General features: G+C 56.4%; 2 protein-coding genes across 4 annotated transcripts; one reads left to right on the top strand and one right to left on the bottom strand.

Moving 5' to 3' along the window:
• Positions 1 to 382: 382 nt before the first annotated feature.
• Positions 383 to 12,075, bottom strand: LOC141930855 (coiled-coil domain-containing protein 183-like). Of its 3 annotated transcripts, none has more exons than XM_074842261.1 (14): positions 12,053 to 12,075; positions 5,417 to 6,035; positions 5,196 to 5,314; positions 4,340 to 4,507; positions 4,106 to 4,210; positions 3,792 to 3,914; positions 3,285 to 3,398; positions 3,083 to 3,143; positions 2,900 to 3,000; positions 2,473 to 2,633; positions 1,927 to 2,086; positions 1,666 to 1,791; positions 1,329 to 1,413; positions 383 to 670 (listed from the first exon to the last, which is right to left on the bottom strand). In XM_074842261.1, exons 2-14 carry the CDS (start codon positions 5,535 to 5,537, stop codon positions 561 to 563), a joined length of 1,554 nt encoding a protein of 517 aa, XP_074698362.1. In that variant the 5' UTR covers positions 5,538 to 6,035; positions 12,053 to 12,075; the 3' UTR covers positions 383 to 560. The 3 variants fall into 3 exon arrangements, with proteins under 3 accessions (XP_074698362.1, XP_074698363.1, XP_074698361.1); XM_074842262.1 differs by lacking the exon at positions 12,053 to 12,075 and adding an exon at positions 9,336 to 9,380 and having other exon boundaries at positions 5,907 to 6,035; XM_074842260.1 differs by lacking the exon at positions 12,053 to 12,075 and adding an exon at positions 9,336 to 9,380.
• An 11,019-nt stretch (positions 12,076 to 23,094) lies between these two features.
• Positions 23,095 to 27,523, top strand: LOC141930692 (acrosin-like). Its single transcript, XM_074841896.1, has 7 exons — positions 23,095 to 23,171; positions 23,616 to 23,706; positions 24,970 to 25,034; positions 25,483 to 25,680; positions 26,016 to 26,281; positions 26,543 to 26,688; positions 27,167 to 27,523. Exons 1-7 carry the CDS (start codon positions 23,095 to 23,097, stop codon positions 27,521 to 27,523), a joined length of 1,200 nt encoding a protein of 399 aa, XP_074697997.1.
• Positions 27,524 to 27,570: the final 47 nt, after the last annotated feature.

The raw sequence follows: 27,570 nt of genomic DNA on the forward strand, positions 1-27,570 counted from the left end.
GCTTCGGCTCTCCCTTTCCAAGGCAGGCTCTGCCCTTCCACTCCCACGCACGCACACGAAGACGCCCCCCCGCCCTGAGATCCAGTACCTGTCCAGGCCTCAGCCCCTGCCCCACGTTTCCCCAGAGCTGCCTCGGGCAGACACCAGCCCACGGGGCTCCTAGAGCTGTCTGGGGGGGCAGAGGTCCCAGGAAGGACCAAGGGGGAGAAAGCCAGCCTGCCCCCAGCTCTGCTCTGTCTGGGAAAGCTGAGCCCGGCCCAGCCCATCCCCACCTCTGCGGGGAGAGCAGCTGGGCGGGCGAGGGGCAGGGGGATGGGGCTGCCTCCAAACCCAGCTCAGCACCCCTCAGGGGTTGACCCTGCTGCGTTCTGGCTGACAGAAGTGACCGAGGAGCTCCCGGTCCAGCTCTACTGTAGGCTTGGGAGAAATGACAAAGACCTGCTGTATTAAGCCTAAGAACACTTGCTGTATTAAGAAAAAGGGTACAATGGGTGGTCGGGGGCATCCAAAGCAGAAGGAGTGGTCGGAGGCATCCAGAGCTCCTGTGCGTAGAGCAACCGCTACTTCTTGCCATGTTTCTTGCTGGTTTCTATCAGGCGCAGCCCCTGCTTCTTGATGTCTTCCCGGGTGAGGACAAGGTCGTGGTCTTGATCATCAAAAGCAGGGGGGTCTGGAGGAGAGAGCAGAGAGGAGCAGGCTGGGGAGGGTCTGCGGGGCCACCTCCGCTGTGCCCGTGTCCCCGGGGAGATCTGGCCCGTTTTGGAGGGCTGGTGGCATCCCAGAGAGCCCCGTGCCAGGCCCTTGGGCACAGGCACTGCTGACGGGCTCTTCCAGCCCAGCATCCCAGGGTGACCTGCAGGACCTGGGGATGCCACTGCTGGGGTCCATCCCCAACACTGCTGGGGCTTCCCATGAAGGTCTGGTGCTGTGGGGCGGTGGGTTCACCTCCGCTTTGGTATAAAAGGGCGGTGAGCTGCCAAAAGCTCCTTGTCTGCTCCAAGAGCATCTAATCAGAGGAGGCCCCAGGCAGAGCCAAGCACTAGTTCTTCTTCACAGCCAGCGAAGGGGACTTTGAAGACGAGGGCCCCCTCCTTGCCCCGCAGCATCTCTCCTTGTTTCTGCTGGGGCTCAGTGCTTACCACCCCACCGGTTGCCATCGTTCTCCCACATCCCCACCTAAAGCCACCCCCCGTGCTCAAAGCCTTGGAGACAAGGTCTGGAGGCAACTCCTGGATCGGGGTCTGCTGGGACAGTGGGGCGCTCAGAAGTCCCCATGGACAGGGGCTGGGACAGTCGCTGGGGGAAGTGTCCCTGCTGTGCTCTCTTACTCTCTGTCTCCTCCAAGGAAATCTTCAGGTTCTGGGGATCCTCCGCCATCGTCTTCTCCAGGAGGTTTCTGACCTTCACAAAAGCCTGTGAAAGACACTCTGGGTTAAGTGCTGAAGGGGAGGGGGGTGTTCCAAGCCCAGGGGTGCTCCACCTCCATGTCCCCCTGTGGGGGACACCCCACAGCATCCAGTGCCACTTGGGGCTGAGCTGCTCCACAGCTCTTCCCTGGGGCCACCTCCATCCTCCCAGCTGGGAGGACAGCTGGGATGGCCACCTGGGAGAGCCCTGTGTGGGTCCCCAAAGACCACCGCAGGGATGGAGCCCCCACGCACGCACCTTGTCGTCCTCATCGAGGCTGTGGCTGTTGCGAGGCAGGCTGTCCACACGCTGCACCAGGTACTGCAGCCTCTGCCTACAGTGCTGGAGCTTCTCGTGCACCCCCTGGGCCTTGGCAGAAGAGTCCTGGAATCAGAGAGAGAACAACCCCCTTGGTGGGAAGAAGAGCCTCTTGGGGTGACAGTGGCCGCACCAAGCGTCACCACGCTGCACCCCCAAGCACTGGCTGGAGCCGTGGTCACCCCCGCACCGCACGGGTACCTGGCCGGGCACAGTGATGCCACGCAGAAGGACAACAAGGTTGTTGGTGGCATTTTCAATCTGGAACAGCAGATCCTCGTCCCTCAGCATCTGGGCTCGCATCTGCTCCCGCCGAGCCTCCTCCTGCTGCAACTTTCTCCTCAGCTCCTCCTCCAGCTTCCTGCAGCCAAACACATTCACATCCATACAACTGCATAGGGGTGCAGAGACACCCCACATCTGTTGCCAAAACTGCTCGTCTCGCCCCCCGCACCGCCTGCAGAGCAGAGATGTTGCCTGCAACCCAACCCCACGCTGCTGGTCCCACTCCCCATGCCAGGCAAGGAGCAAGGGTCCTCCTGCTGCCACCCACAGTGGGAGCTTTGGGTGCTCTGCCAGGACCAGCGCTGGGGGAGCACTCTGCTCAGAAATCCTCCCAGAGCAGGAGGGGTGGGTGGCTGCAGTGGGACGGAGGAAGGGGCGCCCTGTTGGGACACCCAGGATGCCCATGTCCCTCCTCCAAGGGTGGTAGCCCAGTTGGCACGACTGTCCCAAGGCCAGCAGCACCTGTGGGTGTTGGGGGGCTGGCGAAACTTCAGCTCAGCGTGCTCCAGCTCCAGCTTCCTCAGCGTGTCCTTCAGTGCCTGCTCCTTCTCCTTGCACTGCTGGAGATACTGCTCCAGCTCCGCCGAGGACTTCTGCTGTGCCAGGAACCTGCCAGCCATGCCCTGGACAGGGGAGAGCACAAGGACTCAGCCCGTGGCACTCCTGGAGGGTACAGGAGCCGGGCCGTGGCCTCGGGGAGGTTTCTGCACCACGGACTGCTGCAGGTTCATGGCATGGAGAAAAGCAGCTCCATCCCTGCCTGCACAAGAGGGGGTCTGGGGGGCTGCAGGGGCAGAGGAGAGCAGAGAACCCCGCAAGGACACAAAGGTCTCGGCTCCCCAGGGCTGGCGCAGCCCTGCGTTTTAACGGAGATGGGTTTTTACGTTACCCAGAGGTGGGAGCATGGCACCGCAGCCTTGGCCTTCTCCATCTTTGTGGCGACCCGGGCCTCGTGCTCTATCTGGGACTTGGTGACCTCCAGTTGGGTGCCTGGGGTGGGAGGGAAGCGTCAGGGAATGCTGCCTGCAGCTGTGCCCACGTCCCACCCCCGTGCACCCCGCCAGGCACTCACCCGCAAGAGGGTCCTGAAGGTGCAGGTTCGAGAAGTCCGTGGCGAGGTTGTGCCCGGCTTGCTGCAAGAACGTTCAGTGTCACCCCCGAGCTGCTGGCACCCTGGGGGAGCTGGCCCAGCAGGCCCCCCACCCACGGGGAGCTCGGCACTGGTGCCTGTCACCTGCCCACAACCCTGCCTGTGCCGGGTCCCCGCAGCTCACCTCTCTCAGATGCCTTTCCCTGCCTTCCTCCACGTGCCCCTCCTGCGCAGCCTGGGAGCGGTACCTGAACTCTCTGTCCGCCCGCAGCTGGGTTTGCACCTTCTTCAGGTCCTCCTGCAGCGTATCAGAGAAGGGAGAAGTGACTGCCAAAGCCGGAATGGACCTTTGGGAGCCAGCTGAGCTTCTGGGGTGACCAGTGTCAAAAAGGACAACCCCCCCACACCACCTAACCAGGCTGGGAAGGAGAGTGGGCCAGGAGGGCTGGAGGATGGGAGCGTGATGTGCACGTTGCCTTCACCGTGGCTGGTGCTTCAGGCAGGCTGTCCCCAGCCCCAGGGCAGTCTGGCCCAAGAGTGAGACCCAGGAGGAGCTCTGGAGGCATGTGGGTGCTGTGGGCAAGCCCAGCTGAGTCTCTGTTGCAGGAAGACTCCCCAGCCAGGGCACATGGTGCCGTCTGTGGGCTCTGGAGTATGGGAAAGGGCCCCAAGGTGCCCCGGACCATCTCACCTTGGTTGCAGCAGCAGCTCTGAGGGCATCCGCAGCCATGAGCTCCACGTCTTCCAGCTCCCCATCGTACAGCTCGGCTGTCCCACACAGGAGGTCCAGGTGCGGAGGCAGGTGGGCCAGCTCCTGGGACACAGGGAGTCACAGCACCTCACCCCACTGAGCCCCAGGGGTCCCCTGCACTGTGACAGGGGGTGGAGGGGAGCAGGAGGACCTGGCTGATGCAGCAGGGCATCCCACCAGAGCAGCCCCTTGGACACCTTGTTGCCTTGGCAGGGGGAGCAGGTGGGAGGATGGCACAGTGAGGAGCAGCTCACCTTTCTCAGGGCATCCCGCACCTCCAGGTACAGGGCGGTCACCTTCTGTCCAGCGTGGACTTTCATGAGCATCTTCTCGATGCTGTTCTCCAGCTGGCGAACCACCTGGGGCAGAGACGGGAGGGGGGACACGGGGTGACCCCGCGTGCCGAGCCTGGAACCCACCCGGGGGGTGCAGCGCTTGGATGAAGGCCCCCCATGGGTGCTGCCACCCCAGGAAGGGGCCCTGGGTACCTGCAGCTGCTCCTGGTGCTGCTTGTCCTGCTTCTCGACAGCCTGCAGCCACTGCAGCCGCCTCTGCAGCTCGTCCCGGGCTCGGCTCCGCTGCCTTACTTGGTACAGCAGCATGTTGCAGGTGTTAACCCGGGCATAGATTTCGGCCTGGAGCTTCTCCTGGGCCACCTGGATGGACATGGGAGCGTTGGCCAGGCTGGAGGCAGGGCTCGCTGGGCACCTTCTCGCAGGAGAAGGGTCCTGTCTGGAAAACTGCCCCGGAGGTAGAGCCACAGATGTCGGGACGTTGCTCCGGGATATCGTCGCTCCCTTGGCAGGACGGGCTCTGGGAGAGCTTTGCTCTAGGGGGCTGGTTGGGCTAAGGCGGAGGTGGGCACGTGCTGAGGGCAGCGCTGGGTCGGGCTTAGGGGCTCTGCATAGTGCAGACCTGGGGCTGGGCACCAATAAAATCCATCAATTGGTGCCCCAGATGTGGCTGCTGGCAGAGAGCGGTGGCACCGCCCTGTCCCTGCAAGAGGGCCCCGGGGAAAGGCAGCTCCGTGGGGCCAGCGCCCCTTGTCCCCACGGCCTTACAGCCAGGTCATAACCTGGGGACAGGCAGGGAAGGGCAGAGACAGCTTCTCTCTCCCAGGGACGCAGCTGGAGCCTGCAGGAAGCCGGGCAGCCCTGGGGACATGCAGGCTGGGACGGCCAGGAGCTGTGCTGGGGCCAAGGATCTGCTCAGGGAGCTCCCCACCTGGGGACGGTCACATTCTCTGGCTGCCCGGTGCTGCCTGCTCCTGGAGAGGAGCGGTGGGGGAGCTGGCTCTGCAGGGCCAGCACAGGCAGGGGCACAGCAGGCGGGACATGCCGGTACCTTCTGGACGCCGCTCGGGGCACGGACGTCCCTCACCGCCTCACGCAGGTGTGCGAGAAGCTCTCTCTTACGGTGGAGCTCTTCCTCGCAGAACTGCAGGGTAGCCTTCTTCTCTTGCTCTGGAGGACACGAAGGTGCTGTTGGTACCATGCAGGACGAGGGGGGCACCGAGAGCCCCCCGCCCGCCCTGGGCCGTCCCCGCCAAACCCAAGGGGCAGCACCTTGCGAGGCGATGATGGTGCGCAGCTCCTGGGCGTGCTGGCTGAGCTTTGCCTTCCGGCCCTGCATGGAGCTGGTGCTCCTGCCTCGGCCCTTCAGCCCCGCCGCGTGTGTGGCAGCCATCGCAGCTCCTCGCGCACTGGAGACAGCCCGGGCTGTGACCACAGGTATAGCCGAGCTCCCTGTGCCCGGTTACCGTCGCCGGGGCACGGAACAGTCATGATCATTTATGAAGTCATAATCAGTTACCAAGCTCTCCGGAGCAGCCGAAGGCAGGGCGGGCAGGGGAGATCCCCGCTCTCCTTCCCATCACCGTGGCTACGGCAGCTGCAACCCGCCCAGCCGGGGGAGCCCCCCAAGCCCAACCAGAAACAGGGCGAGGAGGATTTCAGGGAAAACAGCTGCACGCCTGTATCCAAACACAGCAGCGGCGCTCTCCTGGGAGCTGCCAGCTTGTTTCAAATGCCCAGAGGCATCTCCCTAGATACGCACCTTTGGAAATGTCAGCGCATCAGTCAGGAAATGGTGGTGCAGGGAGTTACGCTCCGATTGAAACAGGCAGGAGCAAACCAGCTGCCAGCACTGATGTTTATTTTGATGCGCGCCGTACACTCTTGTGAACTACAAATAGGACAGGAAATGCAAGCGTGTACATGTGTTCATCAATCAAACCAAGCTCCCTCTGCCGGAGAAAATCCCGAACGTTTGACTTGCAGAAAAAGACTTTAGAAGGAAACTGCCTTCCTAGCACCACGCTCGCAAAACAGCTTTGATTAAGTTTCTGTAACTCAGGATCTTCAACCTGCAGCCACCCTGTTGTGCTGCAGGTGCTGAACACAGAAACCAAGGAAACAACTCCCCACCTGGATTAGTCTTCCAAGGAAGACCATGTTGCCAAAGACGACGTGCAAGCTCATAGCCAGCAGAAGTCAGTGCTAACTGCAGAGCTGCGTGGGAAAGTGCCTGTTTGCCCCTTCTCCACCTGCCTTCTGCCAGAGTGGGAGCTACACACAAGTCTTCCAAGCACCCAAATGAACAGTTTTGGTCTGTAACCCATCCAGTGATAGACATCAACCAGCTTTTCAGAACTATTAGATGAGAGGCCACGAGATTATCATAAGAATATATTATGAAAGTCAAAAGGAAATTGCCTGGTTTCTACCATAATCAATCTTCGTTGGCTGTAAGATAATGTAAACCAGTCCGTTAGGGAAACAGACCGAGACAGATATCCAAGAGCCCTGCAGAACACCCCTCTAGACCCAAAGCCTCACTTCCCAAAATTACAGGCCAAAGACAAGTCAGAAATGACTCAGTGCTTCACCTTCTCAAGGGGCACAAAGCACAGTTCCGTACACACAACCACACAAGCTGTTTTTCCAGCAAAGCCTCGTGCTTCACACCTGGGTCTCTTCCGCACACTTGTTTACAGCAGATGATGTGTAACAACACCCCTGTTAAAAACCACGAACCCACTGTTGTTCTGGTAGTTCTGACCCTCTCATGACTCAGCCTCAATGAGCTGGGTCAGAATGACCCCCAACATGCGGGCACAGATGCAGACCCAGACTACCTGGCCATGCACCACTGGCACTGAGGCTCCAGCCAGGCCAGTGGCAAGAGGAACATAATTTCCTCATGCCAAAGCTTAACTGTGCTATTACAACCTGATAGAGCATGTGGTAAATAATGAAAAGGAAAGGAGGAAAAGGGTTCCTGAAGCCCCCAAGGCCCACGGGCCAGGAAAAGTCAGAAAGCAGGCAGCATTCCTGAGAGTCAGGCCAGCTGTAAGTGAGCCCAGCTCATGGGCTCAGAAAAGCAGAGCTGGAACTCGTACTGAGTGCCAAGATCTGCTCAGCTAAGGTATGTCAAACACTCGATAAAACAGCAGTTCTGGCTTGGGTTTTTTTTCCCACTGGATGAATAATCTTTTCTATCGGGATGCAGTCAGGAACCCAACTCCAATGTGGCTGGGACAGCCTTTCCTCTGATCAGGAACCTGGAAATCTCAGCTCAGCCACTCACAAGTTTCTCGCTCGCAGGGAGACTGCTTATAACAGCGCAGCAGATTAAACACAACAAGCAGTCACTGCAAAAATCAAGGCAAACCCAGAGCTGCTGCTTGCCAGCAGAGCATTTTAGTTGAGGGAGCAGAGCAAAGCATCCTCCTTTCACTGATCCCTTGAAAGTATGCAACTGCTTTCCATCACTCATCTCCACCCAGACTGAGAAGGCTGAAGGGGTTCAGTTCTTCCTGCAGTCAGGGCCAAATAACGGGCACTTGTCACCTCACATCTGCACTTGGGACTTGTCCACATCTGACTGACACAACCACTGCAATAACACAGCGCAACACCCAAAGTCTGTCCTAACACTTGATAACCACACCTAGAGGGCACAGCTCATGGAACAGCAGGGCCAACCCTGAAACAGAGATCTGCCCAGGGCATGGGGGAGAACGGGGAGGAAGATGCAGGGCTGGAAGCACTGGGTTCCTGAAGCTAACAGCAGCACGGATGCAATCTAGACAAAAAGCTCTGCCTGCTGCATTCCCATTGAGTAATTAGTGGGAGGTTCAGCTTTCTGTATTTGTAAGGTTGTCCTGTACCTTGCTAGAGGGGTATGTCTCGTGCAGATCTGCAGTAGGGGATGTCCCAGTTCACTCAGCCCTGGCAAATCAAAGCTGTATCCTAAGGACAGAAAGCAGAGCTGAGCTGAGAGATGGGACCAGTGTGAAAGCCACTGCCTGACGTCCAGGACAGAAGAGCAGAGGTCTCCAGTCTCCATCACAAGGGGCCACTCCCAAAGTGCCTCCTACCTTCTGGTCAGTAAAGCCGTAACTTACAGACCGGTGACATCTTTGAGAAAGGGTCCGAAACCTCCACTACAAACAGCAGACGAGCCCCAGATGTCTTCAGCACAGGGTTGGCTGGATTGTTCACAGCCAGGGAATCAGCTAAGTGCTGTTTAACTCATTTGCCTGTTTAATCTAGAGCACTTTTATATCCCCATAGATTGATCCAAGGTGCCAGGGGTATTTTAACCCTTGAGACCCCAAGATGCTAAACACTGGTTAAGAAAGCAATTTTAAATGTACAAATCGAATTTCCTTCAGTGCTTCAGTAACTGTGAATGAACTCCTCATCCATCCTGGCTACCAGCTCTTGCTACAAGGAGGATTCATTCGGCTCCATCTTGCTTAAAATACTGAGCTGAATCAGCAGATCCTGTCCTGGAGGAACAGGTGACCCTGCCCTGAACCTCTGTGCAGCCCCAATTTGTCTCTGCAGATTAAGGGCCAGAAGCGAAACACAAACAGGACAAAGAATAAACTGACAAACTGCTGGATTTGGAGGCCTGGTATCCCCCTCCCAAAAGACACGTCCAAAGACACCTGGGCTAAAGGATTGTTCCTTCAAGTACAAGAGGTAATACAGTAAACCCCCTTCTTTTCTCTGGGATTTGGTCACCAGAGAGCTGCCCACCAGCCCCTGGACAGACGAGCACACATCCTAATTAAAGGCAACATGTAAAAGCCCAAAGCAACAAAAGTAGAGATTCATTGGTGGCATCTGGCAAGTGACAAAGATACAGCAGCTTTTGGTAACAGTTCTTTGAAGGGAAGGCCAGAGTTGATAGGCCCCGCTGGAAGGCTCTGACAGAGGAGAGTGTTAAACAGCGTCAACTGGCAGGTTTAAGCATTGTCTGGGAAATGTCAAACACTGTCAAGACACCACAGAGCTCTCTGCAGCCAAGCCCCAGCGAGGGACTCCTGTGGGCTCATCTCTGAGAACACAGACCGATGGGCCACCAGCCCTGCCGACAGAAAACACCTTATTAGCAGCTGGTGCAGAGAGTACAGGGACCTCAAAACAACCAAACCAGCCAGGTCAGCCCACCCACACACCCAGCATTTGGTACCTTCAGCAAACCGCCAGCTCTGATTCAGTCCTCCGTTGGTTTCTGAAAGGGTGACAAAAGCAGCTTCAGCAAGATCAGAGTCAGACCACAAAATCTGCTTCCTTTAGAGATCAGGCCCTGCTGTCTCTGACCAGCTCAGATCCTCCAACAGCCGCTGGGCCTGCAGGAACTGAACAGCTCGAGTCTGACCAGGGGACGAGGCAAAGCCTGGGGAAGAAGGCCAGCTGTGAAACAGTTTGACAGAGAAGAGGGGAGAGAGAAAATGTGGGGCAATAGAGCTTCCGAAGGAGATTAAAAGAATCAGGGCTTCACGAACCCAATCCATGAACTAGAGGTTTTGTATCTGTACAGATGTTACTGTACTCGGAATGGCAGAACACTAAAATCCACTGCCTAGGGGGAACAGAGAAGCTTTGGAGATGAGCACAGAGCACAGCGCTGCCAACTCTTTAACAGCCAGCAGAGCACACCTCCTCCCGGGGGGGGCAGCTCTAACTGCCACACTGCTGCAGGGAGGACAGGGGAGGAGAGTCAGGACAGCTGCAAAAAGTCCATGAGACTTCTCAAAGGGGAAAAAAAGGAAAGAGAAAATAACCAAGATCTTTTTACCAGGCTGTCTGTGACACGAGCCATCAAAACATGAGAGTGGGTGATGGACAGCTGGGGAGAACAGTCAGGATTCGACAAAACAGTTCAGGCTGCATGAAATCAGAATGAAAATGAACATTCATTAAAAAAAATCTCTTAGTATTTGGCTTTGCCCGAGAGGTACCTCTGTGTCACAGGGTAAATATCCCATTCCACTGCCCAGATGCAGATTTATTCCAACAGAGAATTATTCCACTAACCAAGGGTTTTTCTACACAATAACCTCTGCAGCCTGGGGCAATGCAGCCGTGCATTCGAGTACATGCACACCCAGTGTGTGCAGGCTGGCAGCTCAAACCTTTGCATACTTCTCTCTTCATTGCTGCTGAAACATTTTGACTCCCCAACCCTACACTCTGGTTCTGCAATAATTCCCCACACAGTCAAACTACAGTTTCAGGCACATCCCATTGCCTGCCCAGGATTGAATCCCCCAAGTGCGACTGTTCCCAATTCCATTTTTCCTGTAGGAAACAATGGGATAGAGAGGAATGTGTGCAGGCACTTCAGCAATGCACACAGCCGAACCACACAGGAACAGCTGGTGTGAGGTGGAAGGTGGTGAGACAGAAGCGAGACCTCTGGGGTTGTCAGCTGCCACTTCAACACCTGGGAATGACAGAAGTAGTAGAGGAAATTCTAACTGCTTTTAATATACCAAGAAATAACTGCTACTTGCCCGAGGTTTAGAGTGGAAAATCCCTTTATAACACAAAATTAAACTTCATGGTGTCCTGGTGACCCTGTGTGACCCCTCTTCAAACAGATCACCATTCTGAAACCTCTCAGCTGCTTCTCCTGTGACACTGAACACCTGACAAACTCTCTCACTGCCAGTGGTGCTGCTGCCTCTCCTGATCCATCACATTTTCATCACCACCTTCAGATGCCTGCTGCTCAGCAAGGTCAGTGAAGGATGAAGGAAAACAGGACCATGACAACAGTAACCAGAGCAGGGTATTAAAGAACTGACAGCAGAGCTCTGAAACAGAAGGCACAGACAGCAAGGCATTACTGTGCACAAGCTTTCACAGTGCAGACGCAGTATAGACAGGGTAAGAATCTGCTCCCCAGCTCTGGAAAACCCAATCCCCTCAGCAGCAGCACTACTGACACCTGCAAGCTTCCTTCCTTAAGTTCTAAGGACAGAGGAGCATCCCCTGGATCCAGATGCAGCCCCCCTCTGAGTACTGCCATTCTGAGGTGTTGCATTTTTCATATCGATCAGCAATAACTTATAAAACAAGATTTCAGTTAACTGTCCTAAAACGTAAAACAACAACAGGAATTGCCTCAAAAGGTCGATCAGACGAGCCAGCTCCACCTGCTGCATGGCCTCCCCTGACCACCACACACAAAGCTCAAGCCCTCCCCAGCCTGTCCCAGCCAGCGCCCCAGGAAGGTGCTGTCAGACCTCTCCACTCCCCTGACAGCCCCCCGGCCAGCTCCCCGGCACAGGGCACACGCCAGCTGCAGGCCGCCAGCCAGCCAGCCTTAGGGACAGGGAGTCACTTCAGGAAAACTCACGTTTTCCCCAAAGACCACGTTCTGCTCCGAACCTGAGCGACCACCGAGAGCCCGCAGCACCCTGCCTCTCCGCAGCACCCGAGGGGTGCAAACCCCGACCCGGAGCAGACGCCAGCCCTGTCCCACCTGCTTCACACGGCATCCCTGCAGCCACAGGCACCTCCTGAAAGGGGGGAACCTGCGAGAGCAGTTTCTAAATGTGTTTCCACAAAGACCAGGCAGTTACAGAAAATAGATTTCACAGGGACAAAACCAGGGAAAAGGAGGAGGAGGAAGTCAGTCTGCCTGGCTACATGAAATGGGGATGAGAACGAGCAGAGATGCAGGGCACAGCAGAACTGAACAGGAGCTTGAAGGTGACAGGAAGGAAAAACAGGCAAGATGAACTACACAAGTGTTCTGGACAGGAGACTTATTTTGTTTAAATCTTGATTAATTCTTCCTTATCAATTATTCTGATGATTAATTCTATTTCCACACAGGCATTTTGTCAACATTTAAGCAGATGCACAGGAGACCCCAGGAGAAGCCCCAACACTCACCTAGGAACGAGGTGACGATCTGCAGACTGACAGCACATCGGGCGGGACAAGCTTGAAAAGAAACACGGTGGCAACTGGTTACATCACGTTTACAGCAATCCACAGCCACATGCAGTGAAAAGCGACTATTTTATGCAGAGCTGGTGCAGAGCAGAGAGGTGGAGGTGAAGGAGCAGCTGACGGGGGAGGCTGAAGCAGTGCCACCCACGGCAGGAGCTCTGCCGGCTGTTTGCAGGCTCAGAGCAAGTGGTGCTGCCGGATTTCCCAACCAGAAGCACTCCCAGGATCCCAGCACACAGAAACTTGTCCTTTAATTACTTTTCAATTACTTCTTCATTCTGCTCTGCCTGTAGATGTCAAGAGATACTTTTCTGAAAGCGGAGCAGGTCGTTCCAACTTGAAACAAACAGGATTTGTCTTTTGGGAAAGGTGCAAATTAGAAGCTCAGCTCAGAAACTGAACTTTGTCCAGAAAGCCAGAGGAGCAGCAGGGCTCTGCAAAGGGGCTGGGCTCCAGCACACCCCCCTGCTCACCCCCCCACATCTCTCCCAGCACCTCCGAGCTGGGAAAAACTGTCCCACAGCCAGAAGGCAGGAGCCCGCTTGGGCCAGCTCTCGCCCTCGGGCTTAATGCCGGTTTCTGATGAGCACCTCTTGGCTCTGGTGACTGGCACCCTCTGAAGCACCACTCTGAGGGGTTTCATCAGACTGAACCCACCCAGCCCAAATCACCACACAGAGCAGAAAATATTAAATGCGTCACTGCTTTCACACTTGTAGTAAAAATAAAGGGCTAAAATTCACTTCCCTGGGGTAACCTGACAGATAAACCCCGCAGACACAACAGACCCTTACAGACAGCAAAACCCACCAAGTTCAAGCTAAAAGGACAAGCACAGTCACACATCAGAACGTCTGAACAGCCTGAACTGTGACAACAAACCTTATTTGGAAAAAAAAATCAGAACCATGAAAAAGTTAGGGTGTTTAGACCAAAGCTTTCCCTTCCCCGGCGATCCCACCACCCCCTCCAGGGAAATCGGCCCCAGCCCCTGCACTCACCCACTGCTAGGCCAGGGACACCACCTCTAGTGATGGGGCTGGGGCTGGGGCTGGTTCTGGTGCCACCTTTGCAGGAGAAAAATTCCTTCAGCCATCCAGAACAAAGCGAGTGTTTTAAAAGGAGGAATTCCCACTTGCTGGGTGAACCAAACCTCTGCCTGGAACATCCCTCAGTGCAGACCCCAGAGAGCTGGAGGACCTCCTGCCTAGGCCACCTCACTGCAGACCATGGAGCCCTGGCAGACTGTCGGCAGGAAGTAGGCCCTGTGGGGGCCAGGGGGATCCCCGGAGGGGCTCCAGCACGTTGTCCCCCCCCAGCACCTGCCCACACTCCTGCCTGTGCCGTGAGGGGGGATTGGGGACCTGGGGGGGTTCTTGGGGGGGGTGTTATTGGGGTTCTGTGGGAGTTGTGGGGGTCATTGGGGTGCTGGGGGTGGGATTATTTGGGTCCTAGAGGGAGTGTAATGGCGTCGTGGGTGATTGGGGGTCCTGGAGGGGTTTGGGGGGGTTATTGGGGTCCTTCGGGGGGGGTCTTGAGGGAGATATTGGTGTCCGAGGTGGGGGATTGGGGACATCCTGGAGGGGGTTCTGGGGGAGATATTGGGGTCCTGGGGGTGTCTTGAGGGAGGTATTTGGGTCTGGGGGAGGTTCTTGGTGCTTGGGGGGTGTTATTGGGGTCCTGGGGGAGTTGAGGAGGTTATTAGTGTCCGGGGGGGGGGGTGTCTAATGGGCTCCTGGGGGCGGTTTCTGGGGGAGATATTGGGGGGGTCCTGTGGGACAGTAATGGGGTGCAAGAAGGGTCCAGTGGGGGCTACTGGAGTCCTGGGGGGGATCTTGTGGGGGATCTTGGGGTCCTGGAGATCTCCTGGGGGCGCTAATGGGGCTTAGGGGAGTTCTGGGGGTGGGCTGGTAGGGTCCCGGGAAGATATTTGGGGTCTTTGGTGGTAAAATGGAGAACTGGGGGGCCAATAGGATCTGAGAGGCACTAAGGAGGTGGGGGGGTGGGGGGTGGGGGGTGCTGAGGGTGTTTTGCAGGGACCTGGGGGTGGAAAATGCAGTTTGGGTGGGTTGCAGGGGGGATTTGGGATTCCTGGGAGTCCCAGGGGTACCCCCACCACCACCACGGGTGCTGCTGCTCCAGGGGTACCCCGAGAGTGTCAGCCCCGACTAACTCCAGTACCAGTGCTGGGACGCCGTGGGGGTGGGGGACGGCACCTCCACCATCACCAGGGCCACCCTCACCTGGATGCTGTGGGGTGAGTCCCCCTGATCCCAAACCCCCCCTTTTCACCCCAAAATGGCCCTTGGTCCCCAGATCGATGTTTGACCACAAATCCCCCAGTTTTACCCCAGAATTTCTGTTTGATCTGATTCGCGGAAACAGACTCTACAACTCAGAGAGAGTTATACAGCAGGTATGTTTACTCCGGCACTGGGGTGCAAGGGGATTTCTCCACAAAGCTTGCACCCCAACAGCACATTTTACCAGAAACTTCTGGAGTGTGGATATACATATTCATTGATTACATAACACAAACATCCATATACACGAGTGAGGCTGGGTTAGCTGTCGTGGTTAATAATTGTGCCAGCAGCCAGAGTTACCACACATGTGGGGACAGCTGCGAGGCTTTGGGGCTTGGTCAAGTGAGACTTTGAATCATGGTCAAGATGACTCTGATTAGCCATAAAAAATTCATCAAGGATAGACTTCGATCTCCAAACCCTAGAAAATCCATAGAACACCCTGGACCATAAAGAGAGTGTCTGGGATTGTGCTGAGGATCAGTTATTTGACAACCTGGCAAAATGGCTAATGGATTAATTAACTTGGCAATGAAACTAACTTTTGAGTGTCCTGAAAGTGAACTGCCTTCATTATAATACTAAAACCACACCCCCTGCCCAGGTTAAGACCCTTCCCCTGAGCATGCGTAGGAGTAGCAGTATTATGTAAGCTGTATTCTAATTTATGTTAATCACTAACCAATCAGTATCTAATAGGCATGTTAGGAAAAGCACTAACCTCTGCCTTTTGTGTATAAAAGAAACACAAAAACCTGCTGTTGGGGTGTTTGATTTGTAAAAAAGTCCACCCAGCACCCAGGCCTGACTAAACACAGCACCTCTGCTGAGCGTGTTCAGGGGGGTTATTGCACACCGGGCACCAACCCGCTGTCGGGTAACAGGCTGAACAATTTCTAGTGTTTCCTGCAGAGCGTGAAAGCTGCAAGAATTGTGGATTCTGCTGCTGAACGTCATCCTGTCCTTCTTGAAGATCATTGTAATCAATGTTAATAAGCAAGTAAGTTAACTTTAAATAACAACTGAGACCCAGAGGACTGTGGCTGCTAAGCAGGGATGACTTAATCTCTGATCAATAGTGATTTCTCAGGCAGAGGTCCCTACTAGGGTGGTGTCATCTCTCCAGGTGGCAGCTACTCACAGTCTGGAGTTTACGTTGAGGTAGACCTGTACCAAGTGAGGGTTTCTTCTGCACACTGGATTGCAAACTGGCCACTCAGCAGCTCCGCTGTGAATAGCTGAGACATCTCTGCAGAGAGACGCTTGAAGGACGGCTGGAGGCAGCAGCCACAAAAAGCACCACAAGAGAAATTGTTTCCTCTTGTCCTTCAGACCCCCAAACATATGTTAGGGGGTATTTGCTGCATCGACAAACAGGGACACAAATACATTACAGTGCTTTAAGTATTAGCAGAAAAATGTGAAAAGGGTTTTTGTTATGTAAGGCCATTAAAATGGGTAGAAGTTATGTGCCTGAAATCCTGCCTATAGAAAAACTTTAAAAAGCAGCAACCACAGCCTGTTACCTTCTGATTTTTCTTTCTTTTTTTTTTTTTTACCGGCCTGTTGGATGGTTGTCACCAAAAAGTCAGTGCAATGCTGCACGATTTACTCTTGAGATCATCAGGATACAGCACAAATACTTCAAATTAAACATCTGTGAAGGAACCCAGACTAATGAAATTATAGAGCATTCACATACTCTAATGGCTGTTGGGATGGATCAGATAAAGGTATGTGCTTATGTCAGATAAAGAGCAGGTGCTTAAACTGTAGCTTTTGTACAGTGCTGGGAGTGTGAAGCTGGTGACAGTAGAACAGCCCATGTTTCAGTTCAGTTTGTTCATTACTAATGGTTAGTTTTGAGCACCTGTGTCGAGGACTCACCCAAAAGGGTTCTGTCCCTGTGCTCAAGCTCCACCATAAAGGGAAGCTCCTGTGGGGTGAAGCATCCAGCTCTCCGTCCTGATCAACACCCCAGGTGTGAGCTGCAAACACAGACTGGCCCCTCTCACCCACAGAAGGTGGTGGTCTCGTTCCCCCAGGAGAGTGGCCAGCTGGTAGTTTTGCTCAAACCAGCAAGTTTAAGTGTTGAAGCACAAACAGATTCTTCTTACTAAGCAAATAAATAAACCAGGGCGTGTAAAACAGAACAGAGTGCTAGCTGGCGTAAGTGACACCACGCTCTGGCAGGCAGTGGAGTGCCCTGCCAGCAGGCTTTCCAAACTTTTGGTTATCTTTTTTATTTTTTGTGTGTGTTTGTGGAATAATTTCAAGCAGAGCTAGGACCACAAGGCAGGGATCTCAGCTCCTTGTTCCTTGCTGTGATCATTAGACAAGTTCTTCTAAAGGTGAAGTGCTGTGCTGGGATCAGTTCTGCACAGGGTATACACGAAGAACGATGAAGAAGTATTTGGTCTGAGGTGTATCAAGCTGAGTGTTTTCTGCTCTGTTGAGTTTAGTTTCAAAATACACCAAAAACTGTGGCTGTGTCTTGAGTTGCCTCTGGTGTGTGCTGCTCCGCGACTCCTGAGCCCCTGCCTGGGCTGCAGTGCCGTCGGAGGGTCCTGCCTCTCACTTGGCCACTGATCTCCTGCAAAAGTGGAACAATCAGAAACTGCCGGGTCTGAAGCTGCTGCGGTGCAGCTCGCTTTGATGTCAGCCTTAACCTTTATTTTATCCTGATGTGCGTTTTATGGGTCTGCGGAAGAAAAAGCTAACTCTGAGGTGAGAGGCCATGGTGTAAATCAGAGATGTGTTCTTTATCAGGGACACTATAGTATGTGTGTAGAACAACATCATCAGTGGCACAAACATCACCCTGGGGCTTTGAGTCCAGATCTCTATTACTGTGACGTAAATCTGGAAGAATTGGGAGCTATTTGGTACCTTTGAATGTTTGATCTTATACTGGACTTTAGGACAGAAGAACAGGAAACATAAGAGAAACTGGATCCCCAGAACATGCAAAAAGGTGCTGAAATAGTAGTTTAAAGGTAAAGCTTAGAAATAGGAATAGAAAGCCTATAATCTTTATCTAACTTGGACAGAAATGATGAGTTAAAAGAAACAGGCTTATCTTTAATATTGGAGTTATTCTGCTGATCGGATGGAGGGAAGGAAGGGGTGGGGAATGGATAAGGGAAGATAAGGAGGTATATTTTAAGGCTGTTGCTGCAGACTGAGTTGAGCTCTTAGAAAGGAACATGTTGTGGGAGACAAACAGAGCTGCTGTGGGGATGATGCCGAGAGAAAAGACGCTGGAATCCCACCACTGGCTGTGAAAGCAGAGGGTGGGTTACTCAGGTCACTTTAAGAGAGGGTTTGAACCAAGAAGGAAACTGACATGCTCTTAAGGAAAAAAAAACCAACAACAACAAAAAAACCACAAAAAACCCCAAGTGATGGCAGAATGGAAGAAAGGGGTGTGTTTGTTAAGAACATCTGCTTTTGGCAGGGGTGAACTTGTGCTGCAGAAATCAGTCCTGAGCATGGACCCTCACGAACGTGATGCTGACTGAGGTTCACTGACAGCTGCTGATTATCACTGCCTGGAACTGCAGCTGAAAGGGGAACCCAGAGGGGAAGGAGTGCGTATTTTATGGCCAGTCTTCTGAACTGCCTGCAAGATATATTTCTAGGAGTTAATCGAAAAATAGCCAATCTGGAAGAGATTTTTTTCTTTCAGACTCCTCGGAAGCTCATTCCTGAAACCTGTCAGTCACCAAGAGAGAAAGAAAGTGGGAGGGAGAGAGTGGCTAAGACAAGCCCGAGGAAGGAGAAATGATGACTAAGAAGAAAAAAAGGAGGAGAATATTTTCAAGATGGAAAAGTTAACAGCTTTCAGTAAGAGACTTTTTTTTTTCCTTTTAAAAGATTGTATTTTATTTCCAAGTACCAAAAAAAAAAGTCAGTATAAGTCAGTGTGTGCATAGTGATGATCACAACATGCTCTTAAAATTTCTGAATGGTTTGTGGTTTCCACTTGCTCCAGTACTGGATCTGGACCCCTGCAGGTCCTGGCCCCTGTCTCTAATCAGTGACTCGCTTTCCAAAGAGCAGACAGATCTGTGTGACTTCACAAGACTGACAGGATACGCATTTCATATCAGCTTAACAGGCAGACGTGTTCTGCTTGGTTTGCCTTGTGAGTGCCCCACCTACCACGGCTTGTAGGCACATCGGCAACCAGCTTCCACCGAGCGCAGCTATCGATTGCTCCCAGCACCAGCGACAGAGACTGATGATATTTATCACCATCCTCCTCTCACCAAGACATTCACAAGGAGTGTTCTCACAGACAGCAGCATTTTGGAAAGTACCTTTCCCAGGCTTCCCACAACATGAGTTCAGCACGCTCCAGTTCATAGAGCTGTGCTGGCTGGGGAAGGAGATCAAAGTGGTCTTTCGTGTGCCCGTCAGTCTCTTCTGTCTGGAGATGTTTGTTTTTAAGCAGAATAAATAGAAACTTATTAAAGCTTGAACACGGGTCTGTATACGAATGGCTGGAGGGTTCACTGGGAAAATTTATGTGGAGAATTCCCAGTGAGAAAATTGCCGATGTTTGTTAAAGGACATAATCTGGAACAATAACATGTGAATATATAAATACATTAATATATAAATATATATCTAAATAAATCAGTGCCATTACGCAAAACACAAGCCCCCCAAGAGAACTAGGAAAAAAGTATTATCAAAAGATGAGAAGGGTTTTTTTCTAGGTTTTAATACACTGTAGTAACGTATTTTTTCTTTTCCATGATGACAGCAGGTTGGAGAGACAATGAGGCCAGTAGCCCAAACAACAAAACAACCGTGTAATTTGTACTGGTTCACAGGAGCCGGTACAACCTCCTGATGACGGGTGACAGGGACGAACAACACAGCGCCAAGCAGCGGTGCCTCACAAAACAGCACCTGCCGCCTTCTCCATCCTCAGTGATAACACAACTGTTATCGAGGACATCAGCAGAGACAATAAAACGCCAGTGTTGCAGCCCAGAAACAGAAAAAGGCTCTCCCAAAGGCAGCTCTCCTGTGTCCCCAGCGCCAGCTCTTCCCAAACACGACCCGCGTGTGTCACACCGACCCCAGCACAGGCTCGCCGCGGGGAATCAGCACAGCGGCTCCCACTGCCAACCCGCAGCAGGCGCTGGTCATCATTCAGCAACACCCCGGGATCCCGCGCAGCTCCTGGGGGACCAACGCCCTCCAGCCCCCACTGTGCTCTCCGTCCCGGCACAGAGGAAAAGCAGCTGGCCAGGAGTGAAGCCAGTGAGGAGTCAGCACGGGGCTCCCTGTCCCCCCGCTCTCCTCTCCTTGGCCCTGAGCGACACCTTCCACCCCTCCAAACTGGCAGCAGATACGGCAGGGACAGAGTAGTTGTGGCTTCATCACTGGCATTAGCCAGCCTGTGCCTCAGCTTCCTCCTGCGTGAGCTGGTACCAGGGCAGTTGGTGCCTACATCTGGGGAGCTTTACACCAGGCCAGATAACACTGAAAAGTTGCAGGGGAGTCACAAGGCTGTTTTTGCTCAGAGCAGCCATCAACAGGGTGTAGGTACAGGGCCCAGTGACATCTGGGCTGTGGGTAAGCAAAGGCTGAGGGCAGCCATGGAGTGAGGGGCTGGAGTGTCCAGGACCCCATTGCCTGCGGAGCGGCTCACAGCCGGCCCCAGGTTACGGGGTGTCGTTAGGGCTGATGTCATAATGGGGCAGATACAAACCACCCGACGACAGGGTGTCAGAGCGTCAGTGCTGCAGCCGCACTGCCCATGGTCACTGCAGACATGCTGCGCTCTGTCCTGGAGCTGCCGGCGGCCTCTGAGCCTGCCCAGCTGCCCCCCATCACCTACCAGCTGCCCCGGGCCAGCGTCTGGCAGCGGGGGCCAGGGCCCATGGAGGCCCCGGGGCAGCTGGTGCAGCTGAAGCCCACGGACCTGCTCGAGCAGGGGCCAGATGCCTTCGCGGAGGCCTCTCCTGAGCAGGCAGAGGACACCACTGCCAGCCATTTCCTCGCCTGGCTCAACACCGCGGACAGCAAGGACACTGTCCCCGATGTCCCCGACAGCCCCAACGTGACGGCCTTCTTCCAGCAGATCCCCTACCTCTCTGCCTACGTGTTGGAGGGCAGCAGCCCCAAGGAGCAGGCGGCGGTGGCAAGGCTGGGGGACAGCGAGGACACTGTCCCCGATGTCCCAGACTTGACGGCCCTCCTCAGTGAGCTCCCCGACCTCTCCAGGTAAGTGGAAGCGGGTGGTGGTGGGGGTGGGGAACAGTGAGGACACTGTCCCTGACGTCCCTGATTTCCCCAACAGCCTCACCAACACCGCATGCCTTGATGAGCTCCCCGACCACTCTGTGTACGTGGTGGACGGTGACTGCCCCCAGGACCAAGCGGTGGTGGCGTGTTTAGGGGACAGTGGGGACACCATCTCAACCGCCAATGTCCCCATCTTGCCTGCTGAGGTCCTTGAGAAGCTCCCTGACCTCTGCAGGTACGTGGCGGGGGGTGGCTGCCCCAAGGAGCGAGCCGTGGCAGCAGGGCTGGGGGATGGCGAGGACACCGTCCCCAATGTTCCTGATGTCTACAACCTGACCACTTCCCTTAACGAGCTCCCCCACCTCTCGGAGTACAGGGCAGAGGGCAGCTGCAATATCGAGGAAGCGGCAGCGGTGATGCTGATAGAAGGTGAATTCATCTTCCCTGATGTCTGCGACAGCCTCGCCAGCACCACCCCCTCCAATGAAGCCCCCGACTTCTTGGGGTACGGGGCGCAGGGCGACTGGCCCAAGGACCGCCTGGCAGCGGCAATGCTGGGGGACACCGACCCCTTCTGGGGGGTGCCAGCCTCCCCCTTGCAGGACCCCACAGGGCAGCAGGGCAGGATGGAGGCAGAACTGCCCACCTGGCTGCCACTGAGTCCCTCAGAGACATCCGAGGAGAGCTCTGCGGAGACTCCTCTGGAGAGCTCAGAGGAGAGCTCAGAGGAGAGCTCAGAGGACAGTCCTGTGGAGAGTCCCTGGAAGGGTCCCCTAAAGGCTCTTCCAGACAGTCCCCTGCTGAGCACACAGGGGATCCCGCAGCTGAGTCCCCTGCCCAGCCCCTTACATCCCTCCCGGCGTCACCCGCCCCGCACGGCCTGGCTGATGGAGGAGGCGCTGTGGAAGCAGCCCCGGGTGGTTCTTACCCGCCTGCCCCTGGAGAATCCGCTGAAGGGTCCTGAGGAGAGCCCTCTGCCCAGCCCCTCGCATCCCGCCCAGCGTCACCTGCCCCGCACAGCCCGGCTGACGGAGAAGGTGCTGCGGAGGCAGCCCTGGGTGGTTCTGACCCGCCTGCTGCTGCCCTTGGGTGTCAACTGCCGGGGGGTGCCCGGATCGGGCCGGCCGGGAGGCAAGTGGGCCAAGCGCCCCGCACCGGCCAGGAGTGCCAAGGCACAAGAGACCTCCCTGCGGGACAACATCCCACCCAAGAGGAGGAAGATGGTGGTGCGACGGGTGGGAAAACACTCAAAAACCCCACGGGAGGCAAAGTCAGACAGCGACGGCGTGGTGACGGGCAGCAGCAGGCAGCAGGTGGGCAGCAGCAAGCGGAGAGCACCCGATGGCAACAACGTGCCCGCCAAGCGAGCCAGAACCCTGAGGGACGCCACGGGACAGAGTGCCGCCCGCCCCCCCGACCGCTTCTGACAGGCGGACAGAGAAGGCGTGGAGCCGGATCCGCGCCACACGCAGCCTGCACCCGCCCGCTCCAGCCCCAGCCCTCTCCCGTATCTCTAACTCTTTCTTAATTCATTAAAGTTTCAGTGTTTGTTTCACAGCGCCTCTGCCAGCGGTCATTTGTGCAGTGGGAGGTGGGGGGTTAATGCAGCCCCTGCCCCATGAGCCGATACTAACGAAAATTGTCTGGAAGCAACAATCAGCATGTTGATGGGGTGATTGCGCACCAGGTGAAAGAACCCAGTTTTGGGACAACAAACACACACGCACACCCTGACTGCACACCAACACACACACACACACACACACACACACACACACACTCCCTGACTGCAGACCAACACACACACTCCCATGGACAGCACTCCTCAGCCTCCTGCTGCCACTGCTCCCAGCCTCTTGCCGCTCCATCCCCTTCAGTTGCTCCACACTGGAACCCTGTCCCAAGCCCACCAGACCCCCCCCACCCCCAGCTAACCCAGCTCAGCCCTAGAGCTACCCTGCAGCTCTGTCCCAGTGACCCCTCTGGCTAACGGGGCGCTGGGGCAGCCAGCTGTGGGCTGGGGAGATGACCAGCCCTGCTTGGAGGGCAGCTCAGTGCAGCCTGGGCTCGGTGCTGGGTGTCCAAGCTGAGGCCTCTTGACAGAAACCCGGACTTGGTCAGGGTGGGACCGTGACACAGCATCATCTCCAGAGCCAGAACAGCTCCCTTCAAACCATGGTCCAGAAGAAGCAAAGGGCGTGCCCCAGTGCCCAGAGATGCCAGCTCAGCTGGAGGTGTGTGGTGCAGCCCTGGGTGGGAACAGAGCTGGGAGCTGCAGCACCATCACGTGCCAGGGGCCAGGAGCGCAGCAAGAGGGGGTTGGGATGGACGGTCCTGGCAGCTTCAGAGGCAGGACCTTGTGCAGCCAGTGCAGAACGGACACGTCTAGGTGGGAAGCAGCTCAGGGTGTGCATGCTTGAGCACGTCCAGGTCCTTCATGACTCCGGGAGGTGGAAATGTGGCCGGCGGTTGGCAGGCCTGGTCCTCTTGTAAGGTCTGTCAGGGGTGCTGGGGCTGATCAGTCAGGGGGGCTGCAAGCACACGCCATCCACAGGACTGAAAGGGTCTCTCTCTCCTCTTGCTCGGGAGCTAGGCCAGCTTCAAGTTCAGCAGGGAATGGCACACGCACGCAGCACTGCCACCCGTAGCTGGCCCTAGACACGGGGTGTTTCCAACTGACGGGTCCCTCTGACCTGTGTTCCCTTCTGCCATCGCTAGCAGCCAGGCCTCTGGAACCACCCCCCCCGGGTACAGAGTGGGGCCACGCAGAAAAGGATTTGGAACTCACGTGTGAGTAGCTCCTTGATCCCCCCTTCTCTCCATTTTCTGTGCTTATACATCCCCCTCATCTTCCCCAACTCCTCCCTTTCTCCGCCCTTATCTCCTCTCACACAAGGGACCCACCCCTGGTTGTTTTTCCCCCTTGCTCCCAGGTTTGCTCCATCTGTGAACACATTTGGTGTTTCAGGTGCTGTTAGTGAGGTCACCTTGGCCTTCCATGGCATTCCTCATGCTGTTTCCTGGGTACTGCTGTCCCTGCCAGATTCCTCTCCCTAAAATGACCCCATCTCTTCCTTCAATTATCTGTGAACTGCGGCCATCTCCCACATCATTCCCCCTTAGCCACCTGCCAAATCTGGTGCTGGAAGAGCAGAGTATCCACGGAAGACAAGATGCCTTCTCTCAGGCCGTCTTCTGCCTGCTCTGAGCAGATCTGGGGCACCACCTTCAGGCCAACTTTCAGAAACCGAAGCGGCCTTGAGTCCAGTTTGGGGCCCAGCCCTGGTGCCTCTGAAGCCGTGCTACACCTCAAGGGCCCTGAGAGCAGCTGTTCCACTTTCAGACGGAGCCTGCCCTGGCATCCTAGGGACCAGGCTGGGCACTCAGCTGTGTGCCTTATGTCTATCCACACAAGCCAGGATGCCAGCAGGGAGCTCCCACAGCTTTCGTGAGCTTTGAGGCTGCCACTCTTCAAGCCATGGCCTCCAGGGACCCAGCCCTGCTCGGCAAAGGCAACGCAGGTGGCTGGCTCCTGCTTCTCTCCCGTGACTGCCCTGCACGGCCGCATGTGAGCACGGCTCCGCCATACAGCTGCAGAAGGGAGACTGACAAGCTGAGGCCGATCCAGGATTGACCAAAGCCATGGAGAATGGCATGTGGGGCTGAGAGCAGGAGCAGCCTTCTCTGTTTAGGGCTTGCAGTTGCCTGTTGTCGGCCACGTGTACCAGGTGCCACAACCGCCCTTGTCAATGCTGGCCCAGAACAGCAATAGAGCGCACAGACAGCAAGGACAGGAAGCCTGCCAGAGGGGGTTGCTGGGGCTGACATGGCCAGTGTGGACAGTGCTGCATCTGTGCCGGAAAGTTGACACTGCTTGGGTCTGCTCGGTTTATTGCACTCGCACATCACTGCTTGCCTGCCGCGGCTGTAACCAGATCGGCTCTGCAACACCCAAAAGTGCGTACTGCCTGTAGTAGTCACGTTCTCTGGTGTATGTTTGTTGGGAAGGACCTGGTGGCAAAGGGCTGCAGAGAGCAGGGGGCAGTGAACTCCCCGAAGAGGCTGTGGTGCCACACTGGGTTTTTTCCTGCTCGCCATTGGCAGGCGGTGCTGGGGGCCGACGCTGCTGCCTGCCACAGGGCCTGCACACCCCGTCCCGCAAGCCGAGCATTCAGCGGGGTCTGTCGGGGGTGTCCGATCCCAGCTTCTGCCTCCCCTCCTGCTTGGAAACCCCCATGTTTTCCCCCCCCGCCCCTAGAGACCACCGTGCCCAGCCCCCGGAACCAGCGACACTGTGACATCAGCCCCGTTGCCAAGGGCACCACCGGCACCGCGAGCCCTGTGGGCACTCTGTCAGCTGCTGCACTGGTGGTGACAAGCCCTCGGTTCTGGCAGCTGGCACATGCCGCTGGCAGCGATGCGTTTGCTCCCGCTCCTCATCCTGCTGGCCCTGTGCTGGCCTGCGCACGGCGCCTGGGACAGCTGTGGGTAAGTGGCCGAGGCTCTGGGAGGGAGCTTGGCAACCTGATGGGGTTCCCTGGAGGGTGCCTGCTTGTCCCCCGTGGCCACACCACGGCTTCCTCAGCCTCATGCGGGAGCCTCGGCTCCTCGCAGCACCCGGGCTGCTGGCACAACTCGCCTGCGGGGCTAAAGCAGAAACGGGGGCGGCCGCCCACCCACCCCACGGGGCTCCGTGGCCTCACTGTCCATGCAGCGCCTCGTGGGGAGGGCAGACGGCTGACCTTCAGCCGGGACAGCAGTAAGCCATAGAGCAGGACGGTGATGAGTTTCTGGTTACAGGACCTGCGGGCTGCGGCCCATGGCTGTTCACTCTGGCACCTCGCGCGTCGTGGGGGGCACAGACGCCCAGCCAGGGGCCTGGCCCTGGATCGTGAGCATCCAGGATCCCTACGCAGCAGGCACGGGGCACATATGCGGAGGGTCCCTCATCAGCCCGCAGTGGGTCCTCACAGCAGCCCACTGCTTCATCAAGGCCAGGTAAGGAGGGCCAGGAACGGGGATATCCCCCCAGCACTCGCAGGTGCCCCGTCCGCAGCATCATGTGCTACTCCCGTCCCCTTTTCTTGTGGTACACCCAGTGCCTGGGCACTGCAGAGCCCCGCTGAGAGGCTGCTCAGGAGAGGGCTGGGCTCCTGCCACGGCTTCCTACAGCCTCCAGCTCGACACGCCATGAGCCCAAGGCATGCAGGGGCAGTCGCAGCTTCCGTAGTGTGCTTTCCTCTCCCCCATGTGAAGCAGGGGGCAGGGAACTGCTGGGCTGCTGCAGCATGTGGCTCCTCTCCCTCTGAGCCCTCTCCCCATCTGCCTTCCAGGCACATCACCATGTGGCGCGTGGTGATCGGGGCCACCCAGTTGACTCATCTGGGCCCGGAGGCCCAAGTGCGCAACATTAAACGGCTTCTGGTTCACGAACACTACAGTAGTATCTCGGAGGAGAACGATATTGCGCTGCTGGAGTTGGACCAGCCTGTCCAGTGCAGCTACTACGTACAGCTCGCCTGCGTGCCCGACGCCTCCCTGCGAGTGTCCAAGCTGACGACCTGCTACGTTAGTGGCTGGGGGTCCACGACGGCGAGAGGTGAGTTCCCAAAAGTGCTCGTTTCCCGAGTGCGAGCTCGGCACACGGGGGAGGTGGGCTTGGCTTCCTGACAGCAGGGCTGAGAGCCAGAGTGCGGCTGCGGGGTCGTGTGCCCATAGAGAGATGGGCCTGGCCCAGGGCCCATGGCCAGACAGAAGGGCAACGCCGGTGCAAAGCCAAGCCCCAGGGAAGGGCTCACCCAGACAGGGCAGGAGACCTGGCAACGAGCTGCTGGGTGTTAATTCCTTTCTGTGCTCACAGCCGCAGGATCAACGGATGTCCTGCAGGAGGCCAAGGTTCACCTCATCAACGTCCGCCTCTGCAACAGCAGCCGGTGGTACGCAGGGGCCGTCCACCCCCACAACCTGTGTGCTGGCTACCCGCAGGGCGGCATCGACACCTGCCAGGTAGGAGCCTGCGACAAGGCAGCGCCCAGCGGCACAGGCAGCCCCGGTACAGCCGCCCAGACACACCCCGGCACGGCCTTTGCCTGGCAAGTCGCCCTCCCACCACTGGGTCCCCACCGCTGGCGGGGCTCACCTCCCCTTCCCCAGCTGCAGGCCCTTGCCCAGGGTCCCACTTGTCCCGGGACTCTGCCCAGAAAGCCCATCCAGCGCTCCTGGCAGCCCTGAGGTCCAGATCCCAATCCCAAAACATCCCTCTTGCACACAACCAGCATCGCTGTGCAGAGATGCGAGAGAGCCCTACCCCACAGGCTTACTACCCTCTCCCTGACAAGGTGCTGCAGGCCTCAGCACTGAGCAGAGCCTCTCTGTGCAGCGGATGCAGCCCTGGCAGGTGCTGGCAGAGAGCCAGGGAGCCAGCCCTAGTGCTGCCAGTGGCCACCCGACACCACCTGAACCCTCCCTCTCTCCTCTGCTGCAGGGTGACAGCGGTGGTCCTCTTGTCTGCAAAGATAAGAATGCTGACCACTTCTGGCTTGTTGGGGTGACCAGCTGGGGGAAAGGCTGCGCAAGAGCAAAACAGCCTGGAGTCTACACCTCCACTCAGCACTTTTATGACTGGATCCTGGTACAGATGGGGCTGCACCCAGCAGCAACGGCTCCTCCAACGCCACAGCCAGTCTTCACATCAACACCCTTTCAGAAGCTGAGGCCAATAACGCAAGCGGGCAGCTCTACGCCCTGTCCATTTCCACGCCAGAAGCTGGCGGAATTCTTTAAGCTGCTGCAGGAGCTCCTGCAGGGCCTGTGGGGGAAAGAGGCTCCAGCAGCAGCATGAGCAGGACCCAGCTCAAGCTGCAGCGCACCGCGACCATCTGCTGGGGC

The sequence above is a fragment of the Strix aluco genome, chromosome 16 (genome assembly GCF_031877795.1).
Source record: "Strix aluco isolate bStrAlu1 chromosome 16, bStrAlu1.hap1, whole genome shotgun sequence".
Taxonomy (NCBI): domain Eukaryota; kingdom Metazoa; phylum Chordata; class Aves; order Strigiformes; family Strigidae; genus Strix; species Strix aluco.

Bases quoted from the DNA above. Each gene is read 5' to 3' on its own strand.
- LOC141930855 (XM_074842261.1), bottom strand. From the start codon at position 5,537: ATGGCTGCCACACACGCGGCGGGGCTGAAGGGCCGAGGCAGGAGCACC. The intron at 4,508-5,195 runs GTACCGGCATGT...ATGTCCATCCAG, and splicing joins CCCCGAGCGGCGTCCAGAAG to GTGGCCCAGGAGAAGCTCCA. The intron at 2,634-2,899 runs GTAACGTAAAAA...TCCCCTGTCCAG, and splicing joins TGCCATGCTCCCACCTCTGG to GGCATGGCTGGCAGGTTCCT.
- LOC141930692 (XM_074841896.1), top strand. From the start codon at position 23,095: ATGCTTGAGCACGTCCAGGTCCTTCATGACTCCGGGAGGTGGAAATGT. The intron at 25,035-25,482 runs GTCAGCTGCTGC...TTCTGGTTACAG, and splicing joins GCGAGCCCTGTGGGCACTCT to GACCTGCGGGCTGCGGCCCA. The intron at 25,681-26,015 runs GTAAGGAGGGCC...TCTGCCTTCCAG, and splicing joins CACTGCTTCATCAAGGCCAG to GCACATCACCATGTGGCGCG.